The sequence below is a fragment of the Pygocentrus nattereri genome, chromosome 10 (genome assembly GCF_015220715.1).
Source record: "Pygocentrus nattereri isolate fPygNat1 chromosome 10, fPygNat1.pri, whole genome shotgun sequence".
In the NCBI taxonomy this organism is placed as follows: Eukaryota; Metazoa; Chordata; class Actinopteri; order Characiformes; family Serrasalmidae; genus Pygocentrus; species Pygocentrus nattereri.
The window spans coordinates 11790935-11808673 of record NC_051220.1 but is presented as its reverse complement, the minus strand read 5'-3'; the positions used below and the strand labels follow the sequence as shown (position 1 = coordinate 11808673).

At 38.0% G+C, this 17739-nt stretch overlaps 1 protein-coding gene across 2 annotated transcripts; it reads right to left on the bottom strand.

Annotated features, from left to right (window-relative positions):
• Positions 1 to 1515: 1515 nt before the first annotated feature.
• LOC108443079 (procathepsin L-like) lies at positions 1516 to 12018 on the bottom strand. Of its 2 annotated transcripts, none has more exons than XM_017723496.2 (9): positions 11955 to 12018; positions 10012 to 10117; positions 8469 to 8611; positions 6854 to 7048; positions 5393 to 5584; positions 4107 to 4272; positions 2411 to 2516; positions 2163 to 2264; positions 1516 to 1819 (listed from the first exon to the last, which is right to left on the bottom strand). In XM_017723496.2, exons 2-8 carry the CDS (start codon positions 10109 to 10111, stop codon positions 2165 to 2167), a joined length of 1002 nt encoding a protein of 333 aa, XP_017578985.1. In that variant the 5' UTR covers positions 10112 to 10117; positions 11955 to 12018; the 3' UTR covers positions 1516 to 1819; positions 2163 to 2164. The 2 variants fall into 2 exon arrangements, with proteins under 2 accessions (XP_017578985.1, XP_017578986.1); XM_017723497.2 differs by having other exon boundaries at positions 10012 to 10112; positions 11955 to 12009.
• Positions 12019 to 17739: the final 5721 nt, after the last annotated feature.

The window sequence follows — 17739 nt, the reverse complement described above, 5'->3', positions numbered from 1 at the left end:
CTAAAGAATATATTAATCATAAACATATGTGAAGCACATGTTTTTATGATACTTTTGCTGTACATGAAGGACTGTATGTACACATAGTTAATCAGTGCTGTTTATTGTAGCTGATTTGGAAACACTTTATAATAATGACATTTATAAGACATCTATTATCTCTTACCTCATAAATGACTATGCATGAGACAGAATATTTCTAACTGTAGCATATTTGCACTCTTTTAGTCTTGGGTTCCTTCCCTGTGTTCCATGGAAACCTGTTTATTTATTTCTCTGCCCCCCTCATTTGTACCTTCTTGTATCTGTCGCTTTGTTTTGATTTCCTTGCTCCGCCCTCAAGTCATCAGTCTCAGCTGTGTCTTGTTTTCTGTGTGCTCCTACTTTGTCATGCTTTTTGTGCATTTTTTTTTCCTTTTGATGTATTTGTTTCCCAGCCCTGCTGTGTGTCCCGTTTTACTTCTTTCTAGGATTCTTTGCTTGGTCCCCTGTTCCTGGGGAGTATTCCACAAAGCAGGACTTAAGTCCACAGTCAAGCCTGCCCAATAGGAAAAGAGCTGAAGGACATTCTCATTGGACCCCCAAGTCCGTTTCATCTGTCTACTTTCCTGCTCCACGTTCATAGTCATTTCCTTTTGCATTTCCTTTGGTTTTCCATCATGAACACTTCACTTCCGCCACTTTACAACTTGTCAACTCTGTTTACATGGACATTAATTAAAACAACCCACAAATACGTTGAACTAAATTTATGTAGTCCAGTTAATACATATTATTAATGAACACATTGGAGCCTCCTGTTTTTAAACTCTCACCACCCCCTTTATAATGTATATTTTATATATTTATACAAAATATTTACCCTCATATCATACTGCCTTTCTTACATAGTACAATGCCAATGTGGTATGGCTATGGTTCAACAATAGGTTTATGAACTTAATCTGTGCTGGCTCTTATTTCTTGATATTTCTACATTATTTGTAATTACAAATAAAGCTTTTTTTTAAAAATCTGTTTAGTTTAGAATAGCATGAATCCAAGAGGGCAGAAAATCAATTAAAAAACAAGGTCATCTCATGCTATTTTTTATTTATTTATTTATTTTTACCCAATAATGACCAATTCTTGCACTTTCAGCACTTTTCAGATCTGTATAAGCAAAAATGTATGAAATGTTACAGGTGCTAGATATATTTTTGTTTAAATTAGCCAAATTCATGAATATATGAGGGTCTCTTATACATAACATGTGACTGTCTACTTTATAATATATATTTGCAGTTGTGATTGTAATTGACCCAACGTACCAAACAATCACCCCAAATTGTTTTAAGCGTTAACTGTACTTGAACTCCTAAATATATTGATATACTGTTAATCTTTTGGCAAGATTAGAAGACGTTCCGGCCAGCATAACCGCACAGCAGTAAAAGAAACTGCACAGCATAAGTCAGAAAAGATGTTGCAGGAAAGGAGGAAATTGATCAAGGCCAGATTTATCAAAGTTCTCCTAATTGTTATAAAATTTTCCAGACATTTAACACATTTTCAAACCAACAACCATGTTTTCTCTATTTACCCCTTTTATTTTCTCCAATCACTTTATTTTTACATTCACACTGTGTTCTCTTAAGAAGAGAGAGAATTAGAAAACAAAAAACACCTTTATTACAATTGTATGAAATTAGTTCTGTAACGTAAGAGCGCGGTTTACAGTCTCTCCCTGAGGTAGCGGTCAGTGGCACATCTTAACGGCACAGCTGATGTTTCATTCCTGATAATCAGCTGCTCAGATTGCAGCCACCTCACACAGAACCTGTTAAAAATCAACATTTTTATATTAGAATTATTTAAATTATTTATATATTATCTTTACTGCACTGTGTAGAAATGTAATAAGGCAGTAACGAAAACGACAGTCTGCGTCTACTACCAGTAATAAGATGGACAGTAGTTAGAAAGAAATGCATTTACTTCAACTCAAATTACTTTTCTACATGAATAATCTCTATAAACATGGTTTGGTCATTTTAAACAATTATAATGGGAATTTTATTCATGAGAAAAATGTACAATCCCTGTACAGGTCACTGAACCCACCCTGACCAATCAGACAACTAACTATATGCTGACATGACAGTAATCAGCACTGAACTCACCTTTAGACCAGTGGATAGCTGGATGCTGTGGCAATACCACACTGATTATTCTTGTTCCTGGACATCTTGATGTAGCCTTTGTTACCCCAAGCGAGACCCCAGCTGTAATACAGAACTGAACTGAATTCCACTGTGGAAATGGCATCCAGTAGAACTTAAGATAATACTTTCCTAGAATACTAGAACTCACTTATATAATCTACCTAGACTTTAATAAATTATCCATACATTTATTTTGTTATGTTTACCTGTTCTTGACCAGCCAGTAGTCCTGTCCACTCTCAGTGCCGTAACCAACAGCCAGAACGCCATGATCCAGATCACTGCTGCTACACTCAGCCTCATTATAGATACCTACAATCAGTCAATCAATCAATCAGTCCATCTAAGCATTCCACAAAGAAATCAATTGAAAAATTCTCAACTTCAGATTTTTCTCAGATCAAATCAAATCAATTTTATTTGTATAGCGCTTTTTACTACTGATGTTGTCACAAAGCTGCTTCACACAATTCCAGAAAAGGCAAAGTTTTAACATGAATGTCAACACCCCCAGGTGAGCAAGCCAGGGGCGACAGTGGCAAGGAAAAACTCCCTCAGAGCTGAGGAAGAAACCTTGGGAGGAACCAAGGCTCACAAGAGGGGACCCATCCTCCTCTGGTCAGACAACTAATAGACAATTAATATTAATAGTAGTAGTATTAGTAGTAGTAATAGCTAGGAGTCCATAAAATGGATAGATATGGATTAAGTCTAGTCCTGGGCTAAACTGCAGCCCCAATGGTGTTCTTTTTGACCTGGGTTTGAGAAAACTAATATTCTGAAACTCAATGAAGAACCATCTTTTTTTGTTAATATTCAAAACTTTCAAAGATTCCAAAACAGGAATTGGATTATTAAAGGAATGTCAAGCAGAGTTTCTGCTAAGAAATATGATGCTGGTCACGGTGTCAGGTAACAAGTACATCTGGTGGACAAATGGTTAACTTTCTGGTCATTAGGGTTAACAATGCACAAAACGTGCGCTGTGTCGTCACTCATCAGTCAAATGTATTTCAAGTTTTGCAGGCTCTCCAGATGTTGTTAAGTGTTACTCTAAAATCTTGTTCCTCTTCTCCTCCAACAGTAAGTGCATTTACATGCACTAAATAATGTGATCACAATCAGATTTCTGCACTTATCTGATTATTCAAAAGGTCATGTAAACACTATATTCCGCTCTAGAAATCCAATTAGGGAAATCAGATAAAGAGACCTGGATTTTAGCTCAGTAATCAGATCTCATGTAAACTCTTGCTCCGATTTCTTTCTGATTTCTCAGTCTGCGCCTGCAGTGTTGCCGCGAGATGCAGCAAAACACTGTTGTAGTACTGACTACGTTCTCGCCAAAATGAATAAATTAAATGTTCCTCATCTTCTAGATGATGTATATTCATTTTTCAAATAAAGTGGCATGATGTTTCAAAGCCTTGGCTTTGTTACGTATTGGCTAGTTGCAAAGCAGAAATCTGATTACTGCCTGACTCATGTAAACCTGGAGTTTCCGATTATCTGATTACTCAAATGCATATAAACACATTAATCGAATTACAGATAAAATCAGATTTTCTGCAGTTATTGGATTAGTAAGTGCATGTAAACACACTCAGACACCAACATTATTTGTGTTAAATGTCTCAGTGTGCAGGCTTTAAGAATTTAGGCTCCTAAAACTTAAGGAAACTCCATCTTACATTAGACATTGGGAGTCCAGGGGGCAATCTCTCCCCCAGAACAGCAGATCTACAGGGTTGTATGTACTTCAAAGTTTATAGGTGATTGGGTGATTTTTCCAGGACATTGTTACAGAGTTTGTTACAGAGTTTCTCTAGTGTATGACATGAGATCATAAAGTTTTCTGATGAGTGAATCATGAACAGTTAATCACTGATGGGTGACATTCACCTGACTCATAGAGCTGGAAGGAGGAGTGTCCTGCGTCTATGGCCACAGAGACAGGTCCAATGGTGGCCACGGCTTCCTGGAGAGCCTTCTCATCTCCGCTGGTGATGTCCACATAGCCAGTGCAGGTGGCTCCCACAGAGTCTGGTTTAAACCTGCATTTACCGTCCTGCAAAGTGGAGACAATTAGTGGTCAAGCTACACTCAGAATCTGCTATTAGACTAAGAATTCAAGTGATAGACCATCAAAGCCTTCTGTTCAGGAGTTTAGAATAATATAAAGTCAATCTGGTTTCAGGTAAATGTATAAAATGATTCTAAGCTGCTTGAATGGAACAACATAATAGCTTTCAGATAATCAGCAGGACAATAAGAGGCTGTAAATGAAACTGACAATTGTCCAGAATGATGAACAGAGCTGTAGAAAGTTATCATTTAATAACTGCTTGATTGCAGAATTCTTCAAAATATTGAAGAAAACATCTAAAAAACTGTTTACTAAACTGTTTTGGGGGTATTTAGCATGAGAATTGCAAAAAAAAAAAAAGTTACTATAGTAAGAGATTCCACTTTTTTCCAACTTTTAAACAAACAAATGTTTGGCATGGTTTTGGATTTCAGTTAACAAATAAAACATAGAAATTCCACTAAATTCCAGGATAAAAGCCAGTTTCTACATATGATGGACTTCCAATTCCAAATGAGCACTCGCTTAGCAGTTTGATGCCCTCTAGTGGTCAAAGAATAAATATTGTTAGTAGAAATCAGCATTATCCTCTATACAGCTCTACAACTTAACTGTAAGAGCGAATTTACTGTAATGAATTTCTGCATTTATATTTATATTCACACAACTTTGAAGGAACAATCTGTTGAAGAGGTTCCTCAACAATCAAGCACAAAGTCATTTTCCACATTGACAACTTGCTAGCATGTTAGCATTTATAGCTATGCTAACCTACAAAGCCATTGACCACTCGAGTGTTATAAGGAGAATGAATTGCAATATAAGCAAAACAATTAAAGATCTCTACTCAGAAAATAGATTTTAAGCAACAGTTCATCGCCTGTCTGGTCCTATAAATGAATAGTTTGAACATTAAACAGGGCCAATTAGCATAAACTAGTACTCTCACGTTCATTGAAACTTTAGTCTTTTCTTTAGCATTATTAGCATTTTGGTTGCATTATCCCTTTAATAAAGGTCTAAAAGACCTGCCTTAATCCTTTCCTTACCTACACTGGTGAGAAACAGGAGAATATTCCCAGAACCCTTCTGGGTGACTTACTATGGCCTCGTAAGGGTAGGATTCCTCTGTGTCGATTCCTTTGTTGTCCTTGATGTAGTCAAAAGCCTGGTCCATCAGGCCTCCTCCACAGCCAAAGTTCCCATATTCCCCAGAGCAGTCTACCAGCTGCTGCTCGCTGAGGGACACCAGCTTCCCCGTCTTCCTGAACGTCTGACCCTCCAGTGATCCCGTCTGAGATGAGGAAAGACAGACAGGAATTAAAGAGGCTTCAGGACTTTGTAACATTATTCTTGTTCGATTCAGACAAGGCCGCAGTCTTTGAGGAACAACTTGGGTTTAAGTTCACTTCTCAAAGGTAAAACAGCTGAAGGGTTAGGCCAGAGATACTGAGGAATTAGAACAATGTTCAAGCGGTTCTTCAAGGGCTCTTTCTTAAGGGCAATGGTTATGTATAGAACCATGGCAACCATTTGAGTTTATACATGGTTCTGTGTGTGGAATGGCACAAATGGTTATGTGTCATAGAACCTTTCTTCTGCTCACTCCTGAACACTGAGACTGCATAATGATCCGTGTTCCCTGCAATCTTAAAAAGGAACTGCCATTTAGAACCAAAAACGTCCTTAAATGAACAAATCATTGCTGTCAGAATAAAACCTCATATCTCCATTTTGTCGTTTTTAATTTTCTGACATAATTCAAAACTACCTGTTGATCTTTACATTGTGTATGAACTTGATGAATTGGCCAAAAGAAACAGCCCAGAATGACTCGGAAAAACGTCTGATTCCATTGACTTACATTAAAAGTAAAGTACATTTTTTTCCTTGTCCTGCAAAGTTACAATTTTGGAGATACAAAATTTTGTCTTGACAATGGCAAAATTTTAGATGCTTAACGAACCATTTTTGGCAGTGAGAAATATGAAGAAGCTTTTTTTTTTTTATAGATTAAAGAAATTCCATGTAATGTAAAGGTTCTATTCAATGGGTATCCAAACATTTTATTTTATATAGTATGTAAAAATATTTGTTCTCCTGTTGGATTAGTGCATGGAGGTGAGAGTAACGTTCTGGTGAGACAAATTAAACATATTCAAGAGCCACACATTTGGCTGCCCTATTTTATGCCTATTAAGATGTTTTTTTCTTAACCAGAACCATATGTCGGACCCAATAACCATTTAGGAATCTTTATTTTCCAGACCATTTTTAAAAGATCTAATTGAAATTACTCATGTGATGTGAGTAGAGATCAATATGTTACTAACTTAAGCTTTCCAAACAGCATCAAATCTGCCCAGTCCAGGATCAGACCTGAGTTGAAACAATGTATATAGGGTTCTATAAGCTCTGTACATGATTTAGCACAGTGGTCTACAATGAAATTTGCACAATGCAGAAGTTTAATTATCCACTGACTTTCCACTGATCTACCAATCATCCCCCAGATACCTCCAACTAATCTGGTTCTGGTTTACTCTCTCAGTTTCTCCCTTACCGCACTGAAGGCCCAGCAGGATCCACAGTCCTTCTGGTCCTTAACATCCGTCACATAGCCCTTGGTCCTCCAGTCCACAGTTTCAGGCAGGGGAGCGCCCACTACCTGTCGGAGGAATGCCGTTGCACCGCGGGCCTTGGTCCTGTTGAAGGATCCCAGACAGCTCTTGAACAGCTGCCGGTACTCCTGGTTGTTCTGTTGGAGAAGATGTTAGAAAATGTAACCACTGCCCCAAGTTCATATTTTCATCAAAATGACTGTAATTATAGTTGATGCATTTTATGTGTATGAGTGTTATTTTTCCATTTAGCTGTCTTCCCAAATATGCAAAGGTAAGTTATGAGATCCGTATTCGTGGTTCTTACTTAAAAATATATGCTTTTTATGGATAATGTAGCTTTTTGTTGTATTTTGTATATTTGGTTATGCCTTTTTATTTCATTTATGGCTGTAGGCTGGTATACATGTAATGGTTCACTTTAAAGCGTGATGGAGTCAGATGTCAGCTGAGATATATTTGGTGTCCAAGTGTGGTTTATTTAGTAGCGATGATGTGAAGGTGTAGGAACAAACTCTTCGGTGACACCCGTCTCTTGCATATAAAGATGTTTATTAGCATTGAGAGGTCGAAGTCACAGACAAGCCTTCGCGAAACAGCTTGGAGAGAACAGCCAAAAGTCTCTCCTATACATTCCAACTCCTGGTTTTTTATACCTGCTAAGATAGCCTCAGTTTCGATGTATGGCCCCTCTCAAGCCATATTAGGTATATGACCCTGGTCACCTAATCCCATATCTAGGCATTGTTTACATTCAGGGATGCCACTTTCAAACCAGATGCCTCTTTTCTCAGCTCCACTGATACCCTATGGTCCTACTACTATTTCAGTCAGAGGCCCACAGAATCAACCAGGATCTACACAGTATACTAACCAATATGATAGAAATGAATGTTACGACTATAGAATTAATAAGATCAAATTCACCACACAAGTTTTACTTCTTTAGTTTCAGCACTGGAGCTATGAGGCTAATGATGCTAACAAACACGAGAAGCTGATAGTCACCCAAGTCTTTTCTGTAAATACATCCTAAAAACTTCACCTCACCTGCTCAAACCACATCTATGTCTTCAGTAATGTCATGCAGACCTGTCAATGTGGTTACATTGCAATTACATGTGCTATTTTCCTTTTTGTCTTTTTATAAAAAAAACTGTTAATCTTGATTTAAAGAAAAATTAAATTTGTTAAAGTAACACTTGTTTGTCTGAAGTAGCTGCCACTCTGTTTATCTGCACAGTGAGGTTTTGCCCATGTTTATAGCTCATAGTAAGTCATTGTGCTGTGCGCCACCTAAATGAAGACCTGGGTGTGGTCTATTCAAGTTGAGAGACTTTTTGGGAATGCTTTTCGGGAAAAGATTTGGGTGAATATTGACTTGTAGGGTTTGTAATCAATGCAGGTCTCAAAGCTCCAGCCCTAACACTGAAGAAGCAGAACTTCTCAGCTGAATTAACGCATCTGGAACAAGTAAAAAACTTTTTTCCAAACCATTCTCTGAGATTAAGAGTGTAAATACACAAAAATGTACATATATGTGTTTGCTTCTCTCACCATATCTGCAAAGTAAGTCATGCCGAGTCTGTAGCTTTTGATGCCCTGGTCAGCCAGCATGTTGTGCACCAGGACCTGCTTACGATTGGCCAGCCAGGTCATCTTACGCTGAGAGTCTTCTTCTGCAGTGTGGTAGACCTTATCTGTGAAGGAACATACATAGTTTAGTTGAAGTGTCAGCCTGTAGTAAGTCAGATAAGCAGGGTGGATTCTCATTTCTTGCAATGTATTATATCCCTGTTTGTCCACTAGAGATCAGTGTAAACAAAAATTACTACATATACAAACATTCCTGACTAAATGTCCTCATAAACTCTATATAATGCAGTTTAGAGTTCGCTCTGCTCTAAAACTCCAGACTCTACTTGTTAAAATCTTGATAAGTAGTGAAACTGAAACTGAAACTGCTGTGGCCCTCCTAAACACATTCTTCATCTTCTTTCGGCTGCTCCCTTTAGGGGTCGCCACAGCGGATCATCTGCCTCCATCTTGCCCTATCCATTGCCTCCTCTACTTTCACACCAACCATCTCCATGTCCACCTTCACTACATCCATAAACCTTCTCTGAGGTCTACCTCTTCTCCTTCTACCCGGCAGCTCCATCTCCAACATTCTTTGCCCAATATATCCACTATTCCTCCTCAACACATGTCCAAACCATCTCAACCTGGCCTCTCTGGCTTTATCTCCAAACTGCTCCACCTTCACTGTCCCTCTGATCTGCTCATTTCTAATCTTGTCCATCCTTGTCACTCCCAACGAAAATATCAGCATCTTCATCTCTGCCACCTCCAGCTCAGCCTCCTGTCTTTTAGACAGGGCCACAGTCTCCAAACCATACATCATAGCAGGACGCACTACTGTCTTGTAAACCTTCCCTTTCACTCTTGCTGCTATCCTTCTGTCACACCCTCCTAAACACATTAAAAATATATATTTAATGCCTTATTAATGTGGCAAATGGCATATACAGGTAGGAAATATCCTACCAAGGAAATGAAACATACTTAAAAAAATTTGTAGTTGTAGATAAGTTTATCTTCTTTTGGTACCACTTTAATATCTGGATGGACGAGTATTTTAATTAAATAATATTAAAAGTTGTTTAACTAAGCAGTGAGCATTTTTTGGCACAAAAAAATACCACTTATATTAGAATAAATGAAAAATTGTGATGGTTCTGTGTGAGCAAGTTATGTTTAACACTTTCAAAGCTCTCCTCAGGCTCCACAAAGCCCAGTGTTCACATTTACCATCCAAAACCTTTTTATCAATCTTTAATGACATTAAATCAGGTGAAGGAATTGAACAAATCCATGTGATGATGGAGTGCAGTGAGCAGAACCAAACCTGTGATCCTCTAACTTACATATTCATAACTTTAATGACAACAACACATTCTGAACACTTTCTGACTGCTGTGTTTGTTTACGTGTACATTAGAAAGCAATTTTACTGGATAAAAACACACTTACTGCCCAGACAAACAGTTTTAAACAGATTTCTTAGCTGTCTAAGACTTTTCTGTGGGCATTTTCTCACCAAACTTCAGTTTCCAGGCACGGAACTCCATGTCCTCCAGCGAGACGCTGGCAGCACTGGCCACGGCCACAAGAGCGGCGACAGCAAGCAAAACCCTCATTCTGCACTGAGTGGGAAAAGACATTTGTGGTGAATGCAGATCATTACTGATTTATACCTTTTTTTTCCCAATTTATGTTAAAATGCAGAATTTTTATTCTCTGTTCATGTCTTAAATAATATGTAAAGACTTTATATTTATAATATATATATAATATATATATATAAAATATATAATATATATATTATAAGATTTTATATTTATAAAGTCTTTAGTCTAAAGGTGCATTCCGGCTTAAAACTAGACTTTAACATGTTACTTGAGGTATTACACTGTATTCTGTAGCGCAGCTTATACCTCAGGCTCTTCAGTTTGATAGAGTTAATGATTTTATACATATTTGCATTATGCAAATGCATCATACATCATATGTTAAAACAAGTAGTTTCCCAAAAGTCAGCCCAACCTTCAAAATACATCATGAGAAGAGGGTTTTCTAAGTGTTTAAATGGGAAAAGGCTCTGTAAGGATCACTGCAGAACCACTGTAGAACGTGATTAGACATGTTTACAACAGATGGTCAAATGTTACACGGTTAGTTTTGGTCAAAGTGTCCCTGTAAAGTAAGCTGTTATAATTTATGATAATAACATTGGGCCTCATTCACCAATATCTTCCCAAAATTGCTCTTTCTTGAGAAAGATCCTAAGAAAGAATTTACATCAGATTCATGACGTGCTCTTAACAGAACTGTTCTCACTTTTGTGCTTTGAGTGTGTGTAGATACTGTTCTTACCTAAGAACAAATCCCGAATAAGAAGACACAGGCTTGGATGGTTAGGATGTTTGTCAAAACTGTGTAAGTGAGCTTTAAGAAGAAATTTTGGTAACACATTCTATGAATGTCATGTTTGTAAGCATCTATAAATACATTCATAACATGTTATAATGCATTCATAAGGCATCATAACCATGCCTATAAATATTTCTAAAAGTGCATTACATGCTATAGCCATGCTTATTATGCATTATGAATCGTTAACATATTGCATTATAAGTACTGTTTGTAACAAATTATAAGAGTTCATAAGTTGTAGTTGTCTGCTCTAAGTAAAGTGAAGCATACTGTACTAAAGCCTCCTCCAGTGTTAAAAGTGAGGCTTCAAGTTGAAGGATTTACTGAGGGATTTACTGAAACACTAAAACACACACAATAAAGCTCATTACAGGCTTCAAATGCCAGAGTTGAAACTAGAGCTGCCATCAGTGTTTTATCTAATGTGGGAAAGTCAACGTACACCACTGTTAATGTACACTACTGTTAATGTACACTACTGTTAATGTACACTACTGTTAGCCTGGCACTGACTTAACACTGCAGCCCCAGGAAATCCCTGGAAATCTCAAAGCATAAATAAACTTTTATTTGTCTTTACACCCTCCAAGCTGGGACTGACTTTGTTTGCACTGACAGTATAACGTTATTAACACTACTTATAATGCATTATATTAACATTTAATAATGTATAATAAACATGGTTTATTGTGTAATCCAGTGCAATTCATTTTTATAAATATTTATAGCCATATTTATAATGCCTTACAAATGCGATATAACATGTTATGAATGTGTTTATAGATGCTAACAAATGTGACATTCATAGAAAGTGTTACCGAAATTTCTTCTTAAGAACGACTGGTGAATGAGGACAAATGATATTGTCAATTATAACACTTTACGTTACGCACATTTATATCTATTGCAAAGTGTTACATTTTCTTACATTCATACCAGAGTCATTTTTAAATAGTAATTTTATCAGATTAAAACTGATTAAGACTGTTGTGTGTGTGTGTGTGTGTGTGTGTGTGTGTGTGTGTGTGTGTGCGCTCCAGCACTCACCTGCGCGTGGTCCACTGGATCTTTACCTGGATGTTACCTGTGTGTGAGAGGGAGAGAGAGCAGCAGAAGGGTGGAGGTCAAGTCTGAGTGTTCTGATGTTTTATACTCCTCTACAGTCACTCTGATCAGGTGTCTGTCACATGCAGCCATAAAAGCTCATCACAGAAAGTGCTTGATAAACACATTTTAGAGAGGAATTTATACCCCTTTATTTTTATATAAGAGACTCATACAGAAACTTACAGCTATTTTACTGGTTCATGAAGAAATCTGTGCTTAAACCCCCAGAGTCTCTGTGCCTAAAAGCAAGATGGAAAAGAGAGAAAATATACATACAGTTTATTTTTCAGTGTCAAAAAAGGTCAAAGATATTTAGTTAAGCATATAATTCAATTTCTCAAAGAATCTGCAGACACACTTCCAAAGTTCAGTCTTAGAAGCTGGTTGATCATTTTCTGAAGTAATCAAACACATCCAGTGGTGTTGAGGTCTGGACTCTGGGGTGGTCAGTCCATAGTTCAGCCTCTTTGTTTGATGTGTCTCCTTTCCTCAATGAGGTTCTTCTTGAACAGCTACACATCCTTTCAGACCCACGGTGCTGAGTCGTCCTCTCACAGTGGACGAATGAACACCTGTGGATGTTTTCAGATCCGAAGCAGCTCGATTTTCTCTTCTTTCTCAAAGATGAAAGCTTTAAGTGCTGTTTATCTGATGGGGGCAGTTTTTGTGTCTACCAGGTCTTCCAGGTGGTTGTTAGGAGCCTCATTCACTCTGTAGATTTTAATTATTTAAAAAAAAAAAACTTACTTATGCAAGTAGATTATCATATATCCACCCTATATTCTATGTCTTCAAAACCATCAGTGAACAACACATGTTCATACGTAATATTTATGATGGTGAAATGAACAGTATAATTTCTTTGGGGACTTTTTTGATTGCTTGATGCTTGAGCTTTTTGAAAATGCTTTTTTTTTTAAATATAGCACCAAAAAGGTTTCTTCAATTGTTACAATGTTAATCTTATATATTAAAGCAGATCCCTTGTTGGTGCTATATAGAACCATTTTCAGAAATGTTCTAAACAAAACCATATACAACATATTCTCCATCAAGCTGAAGAACCATTTCACCATGCAAGGGCCATTTAAACATGAAAGGGTTTTTCTCATGTTGTATACAGAACCATTGTCTTTACAGAAGAGTTTGTTAAAGAACCCTTAAAGAACCATCTTTTGAAGACCGTGCTCTGTAATTGGACTCTGCTTGTACAGCAGTTGGAAAAGTTCCACTATTTTATAATTGTAACTGTGCATCATGCATGACTGAGTGATCTGATGACGTGAGCTTTGATCATAATCATATCATAAGGATTAGCTGACCACATCTGAAGTGAATAATACGACTACAGTCAACCGGATGCAATTCCTAGCGCTTACAGTAATAAACCTAACTTAATGTACTGACCATTGGCTCCTCTGAGATTGTGACCATGACTGTGGGCAATAGATAACATGGGCGAAGTTTCCAGTCAGATAAATGAGGCTTTTTCTTTATTTGGCATAACTTGTAATTGTATGACACAGTTGTTAGTGACTTATTTTGTAGAAAGAAACTGAGGTACTAAAGGAAACTGCTGGGAAGTCTTTTGACTACTGGAGAGTATTTGCTCATCCTGGGGTGTGGTATTTACAGAGAGATTCACTTGAAAGAGGCCCTGAATATTCTTTTGTAACTTCTGTTAGGATGAAGCAATCTGAAAAAAAAAGCTACATACATTGATGTGTGTGTGACGGAGCTGCCCTCCGCCACAATGTACATATGTGTAAAAACTTTCTAGGTAATGGGGACATTTCATACTCAGAGACACAAACTGTTTTTAAATAGCATTTATTGATTGAGTGGTTATGCTGGGGAACAAGAGCAAACCTGCAGAAAAAAAAGGAACAAAACTTAATGGTGAATATGAATGTTTTATTATTTGTTCATTTTGATTGATTTAGCAATATAATTAAACATATTATAAATTGTAACATTTTTGAAACACTTGGGGAAGGCAACAAGTACTTACCTATGAATAGACTCTAGAGGAAGGTAGCCATGTTTTCAGCCAGAGAGGAAAACAGGACCCTTTGTTTGGGGAGTTTTTATAGTGAACTTTTCCCACGCAAAAACCTCTATAAAAGCCCTAGAGGGAGTAGAATGAGCTTGTCTTGTGGCAGAGGTAATGAAACGTGGTTGAAGCCTAAAAACCTCTAAAGTTGTGATTGAATAACGGACTATTCATATTAAACTGTATATATTTGTAAATATTTTTCTTCTTGGCATTGGATAAATTGCAATTTTTTTGTTTTGTTTGGTTTCTTCACTGGGATTTAATAAACACCGATTTTTGTACCCCAACCTGGAACGTACCCACGTGTCTTTTCCGTCGGACCATCACAAGTGGTGTCAGAAGTGGGATTCGAACCCACGCCTCCATTCGGCGACCAGAACTTGAGTCTACGTACCCACGTGTTTTTTTTCCGTCGGACCATCACAGTCTGTGTGTAACCGATTGCATTACATGCGATGCTGGAAGTGATCTCTGATTTCTGCCAGACACACTTTCACGCGACACTTCATGTTCCTGAATGTATCCACAAGCATTAGAGCGCTTAAACATGGCAACGTCTGTCTGGCACCTACCTCATCGCTCTAACACAGGGGAATCCCAGCCTGTTTGAAGCTCCATATACTGAGGAGCAGATTGTACATTGTTTTGCTTAGATTGCTTCATCCTAGCCAGAGTTATTACAGAATATTAGGGGCCTCTTTCAAGTGAATCTCCCTGTACTATTTATAATAAACTTCTCTCTAACACTTCATGTTCTTGGGGTACAAAAATGGTGGACCCAGTCAAAGATGACTCTTTTTTATGTAAAAATGGTGCTCTTCAGTTGATATTGGCGAGCTATAGGTTTGCATGCAGATATTATATAAGGTGCTATTTGGGTGGTGGATCATTCTCAGCACTGCAGTAACACTAACGTGGTGGTGGTGTGTTAGTGTGTGTTGTGCTGGTACGAGTGGATCAGACACTGCAGTGCTGCTGGAGTTTTTAAACACTGTAATCACTCACTCTCCACTCTATTAGACACTCCTATCTTGTCAGCCCACCTTGTAGATGTAAAGTCAGAGACGATAGCTCATCTGCTGCTGCACAGTTTGTGTTGGTCATCCTCTAGCTTGTTATCAGTGGTCACAGGACGCTGCCCACAGGACGCTGTTGGCTGGATATTTTTGGTTGGTGGACTATTCTCAGTTCAGCAGTGGCATTAAGGTGTTTAAAACCTACAACACACACTAACACACCATCACTGCTACTGCAGGAACATCATATTAAACCCTATGGATTAAGAATGGGATTTCACTCAAGTTTATTTGCGTGTGAAGGCAGACGAGCGAATACTTTTGGCAATGTAATGTATTTTATGGTTGCCCTGGTTCTGGAGAAGCTGCTGCCAGAGTGAATCAAGCAAAGGCTTTGACTCTGTCAAAACAGTCTGGGCCCTAGTTGAACTTATTTTAATTTATTTTTACTGAAAATGTCTAAAAAATATATTTTTACATTAAAAATTCTGGGATTTATGAGCAAAAAAGTTATTTTTGCTGTTGGAACAAAATCTCATATCTCCAGAATGACAGCTTTACAGAAGAAGGATAAAAAAACATTCTCTACTTTGAATGGAAGTTATGGGAAGTAGATTTTTGGAGCAAATCTGTTGGTCCATTCACATTTAAGCATGTTGTAAAGGGCAGGTGGCATTTTCACATTATGAATAAAGTAATAAACTGATAGAGAAAAGGGTCACAGACAGCATATGCACTGGAGTACATAAAAATAAGTCACACCCTAGATATTAATACAGCAACATTAGCATTAGCTTTGTGCAAACTGCATGTCTAAAACCCACTGACTCACTGTTATCTATGAACATCAGTGGACGTCAGCATTGCTAAACACACCAGCAGCCTGAAGCTGAGTTGTGTGCTATTGTAACAGCTGTACAGACTCCTGCTGGTTCAGCTCCAGTGTAGACAGCGTGACTCTGCATATACTGGTGGCTGTACAGTTTTGGTCAGAGGCCATTAACAGAGATAAGATCCAGATATATTACTGTTCAGTGACTTTGAGCTTGGCTGTCAAATGAGCCTTGTGACACAGTGACCTCTGACCCCACACTTTATGTTCTTGTGATGAAGGTAGCAACTGTGTTTAATTGCATTTGTACAGATTGTAGTGTGTTGCTATGCCTACCTGCAACAGAATGAACTGTATTCTCTTCATTTGCGACAAAAACAACAAAAAACAATATTAAACAGTGAAAGAGCACATTCCTTTAAAGTGCTGTGTGCAAAAGCAGTAAAGCAGCAGCGTGCATGACTTTTCTGATTATTAAATGCTGTGTAATTAACACATTAACACCGCATCAGTGAGTGAAATACCCCCTGGTATTCGGGGTCCCATGTTCTCTGGCTGCTAAGTCACTTTCCATAGCAGTGCTGATGCTTCAATGACAATAAATGTTTGTTTTATGAGTTGATCTTCTGTAAAGTCTCTGTTCTAGTGTGGTTCTGCGCGCTTCCTCACATTACCTTAGATCTTACTCTTCCCCTCTTCTGTCTTCAGTGTGAGGAACGAGGAACAGCCACTCTTTACACCAAACTCTCGGGAAACCGGGTGAGTCGCTAATAGCTGAAGCTGCAGCGGTTTTATGAGATGCAGCTAGTAGCTGTAGCGCCTACAGTTTTCTGTGTAGCAATAGTGAAAATTTTTTGATACATTTCGCTACAGGCTTCAGGCAATCCATGCAAAATCTGGACCACAGAACACGGTCGTTAACTGGGCTGGTGGCTATCTGGATTGAGTTGCGGACATTTCGAGTCACAAACAGTCACATGCTGATCACCCCTTACTAGTCGATTTAGCTCAGGGGTCACAACCAGAATGTGAAGAAGAGCCATTTTGTCCTTTCAACAGAAATCAAACCACATTTTCTGTCCATTTTACCATCTAGGCTGTAAGTATATCTCAGGATGTGCTGATAGTTCAGGCTAAAAATATAAACGCAAACTCAGACTCACTTTACTTTGCTTTAACCTTCAGCTCAGCTGTAGCCGCTTTTCTCACATCTCAAGAGACCTTTCTGCTCGTTTCATGTAAAATGTCTCTCAATGTTAGACTTTTTCCAAGGCTGGAAATTCTCCAGCTTCTTGTTCAAATTGACCCATTCCACCGTAAAAAGGGGCAGAGGTGCCAGATTGCACTGCAGTGCTATTTAAGGTGGAATGGGAGAATTCGAATGAGAAGCTGGTGAATGAGAAACAACTTCAGTTTCGGATGTTATTGCAGATTAAACGTATCAGGAAACCAGATGAAACCAGCTGAGTGATTATAACTGCAAATAAGTCTGTTCATCCTCAAATTCTTGATATTCATCTTCAATCTGTCTCTTTGCTGTTTCCTTATCTGCATTGCTGTGTGACGAGCGCGTATCAGTCTTCAGCGTTAAAGAGTGATTTAGCAGTTATGCATTAACTCCAGTGTTTAAGACCATTTACTGTGAAAACTAGAACTGTGTTAGAACTGTGTGTCTGTGTGAGTCACTGATGAGGATTTGAGGCTAAAGTGTTGCTGAAGTTTATCAAAAGACTCTGAATGTCGTGTCTGTACAGGTCTTGCTGAAATGTTTAAATTGGATCAGTTTTATTTCAACACTTGACAAAGCTTTGCCCAAAATTG

Bases quoted from the DNA above. Each gene is read 5' to 3' on its own strand.
- LOC108443079 (XM_017723496.2), bottom strand. From the start codon at position 10,111: ATGAGGGTTTTGCTTGCTGTCGCCGCTCTTGTGGCCGTGGCCAGTGCT. The intron at 8,612-10,011 runs GTGAGAAAATGC...GTTCCTTCACAG, and splicing joins TGCCTGGAAACTGAAGTTTG to ATAAGGTCTACCACACTGCA. The intron at 4,273-5,392 runs GTAAGTCACCCA...TCCACTTTGCAG, and splicing joins CCTACCCTTACGAGGCCATA to GACGGTAAATGCAGGTTTAA.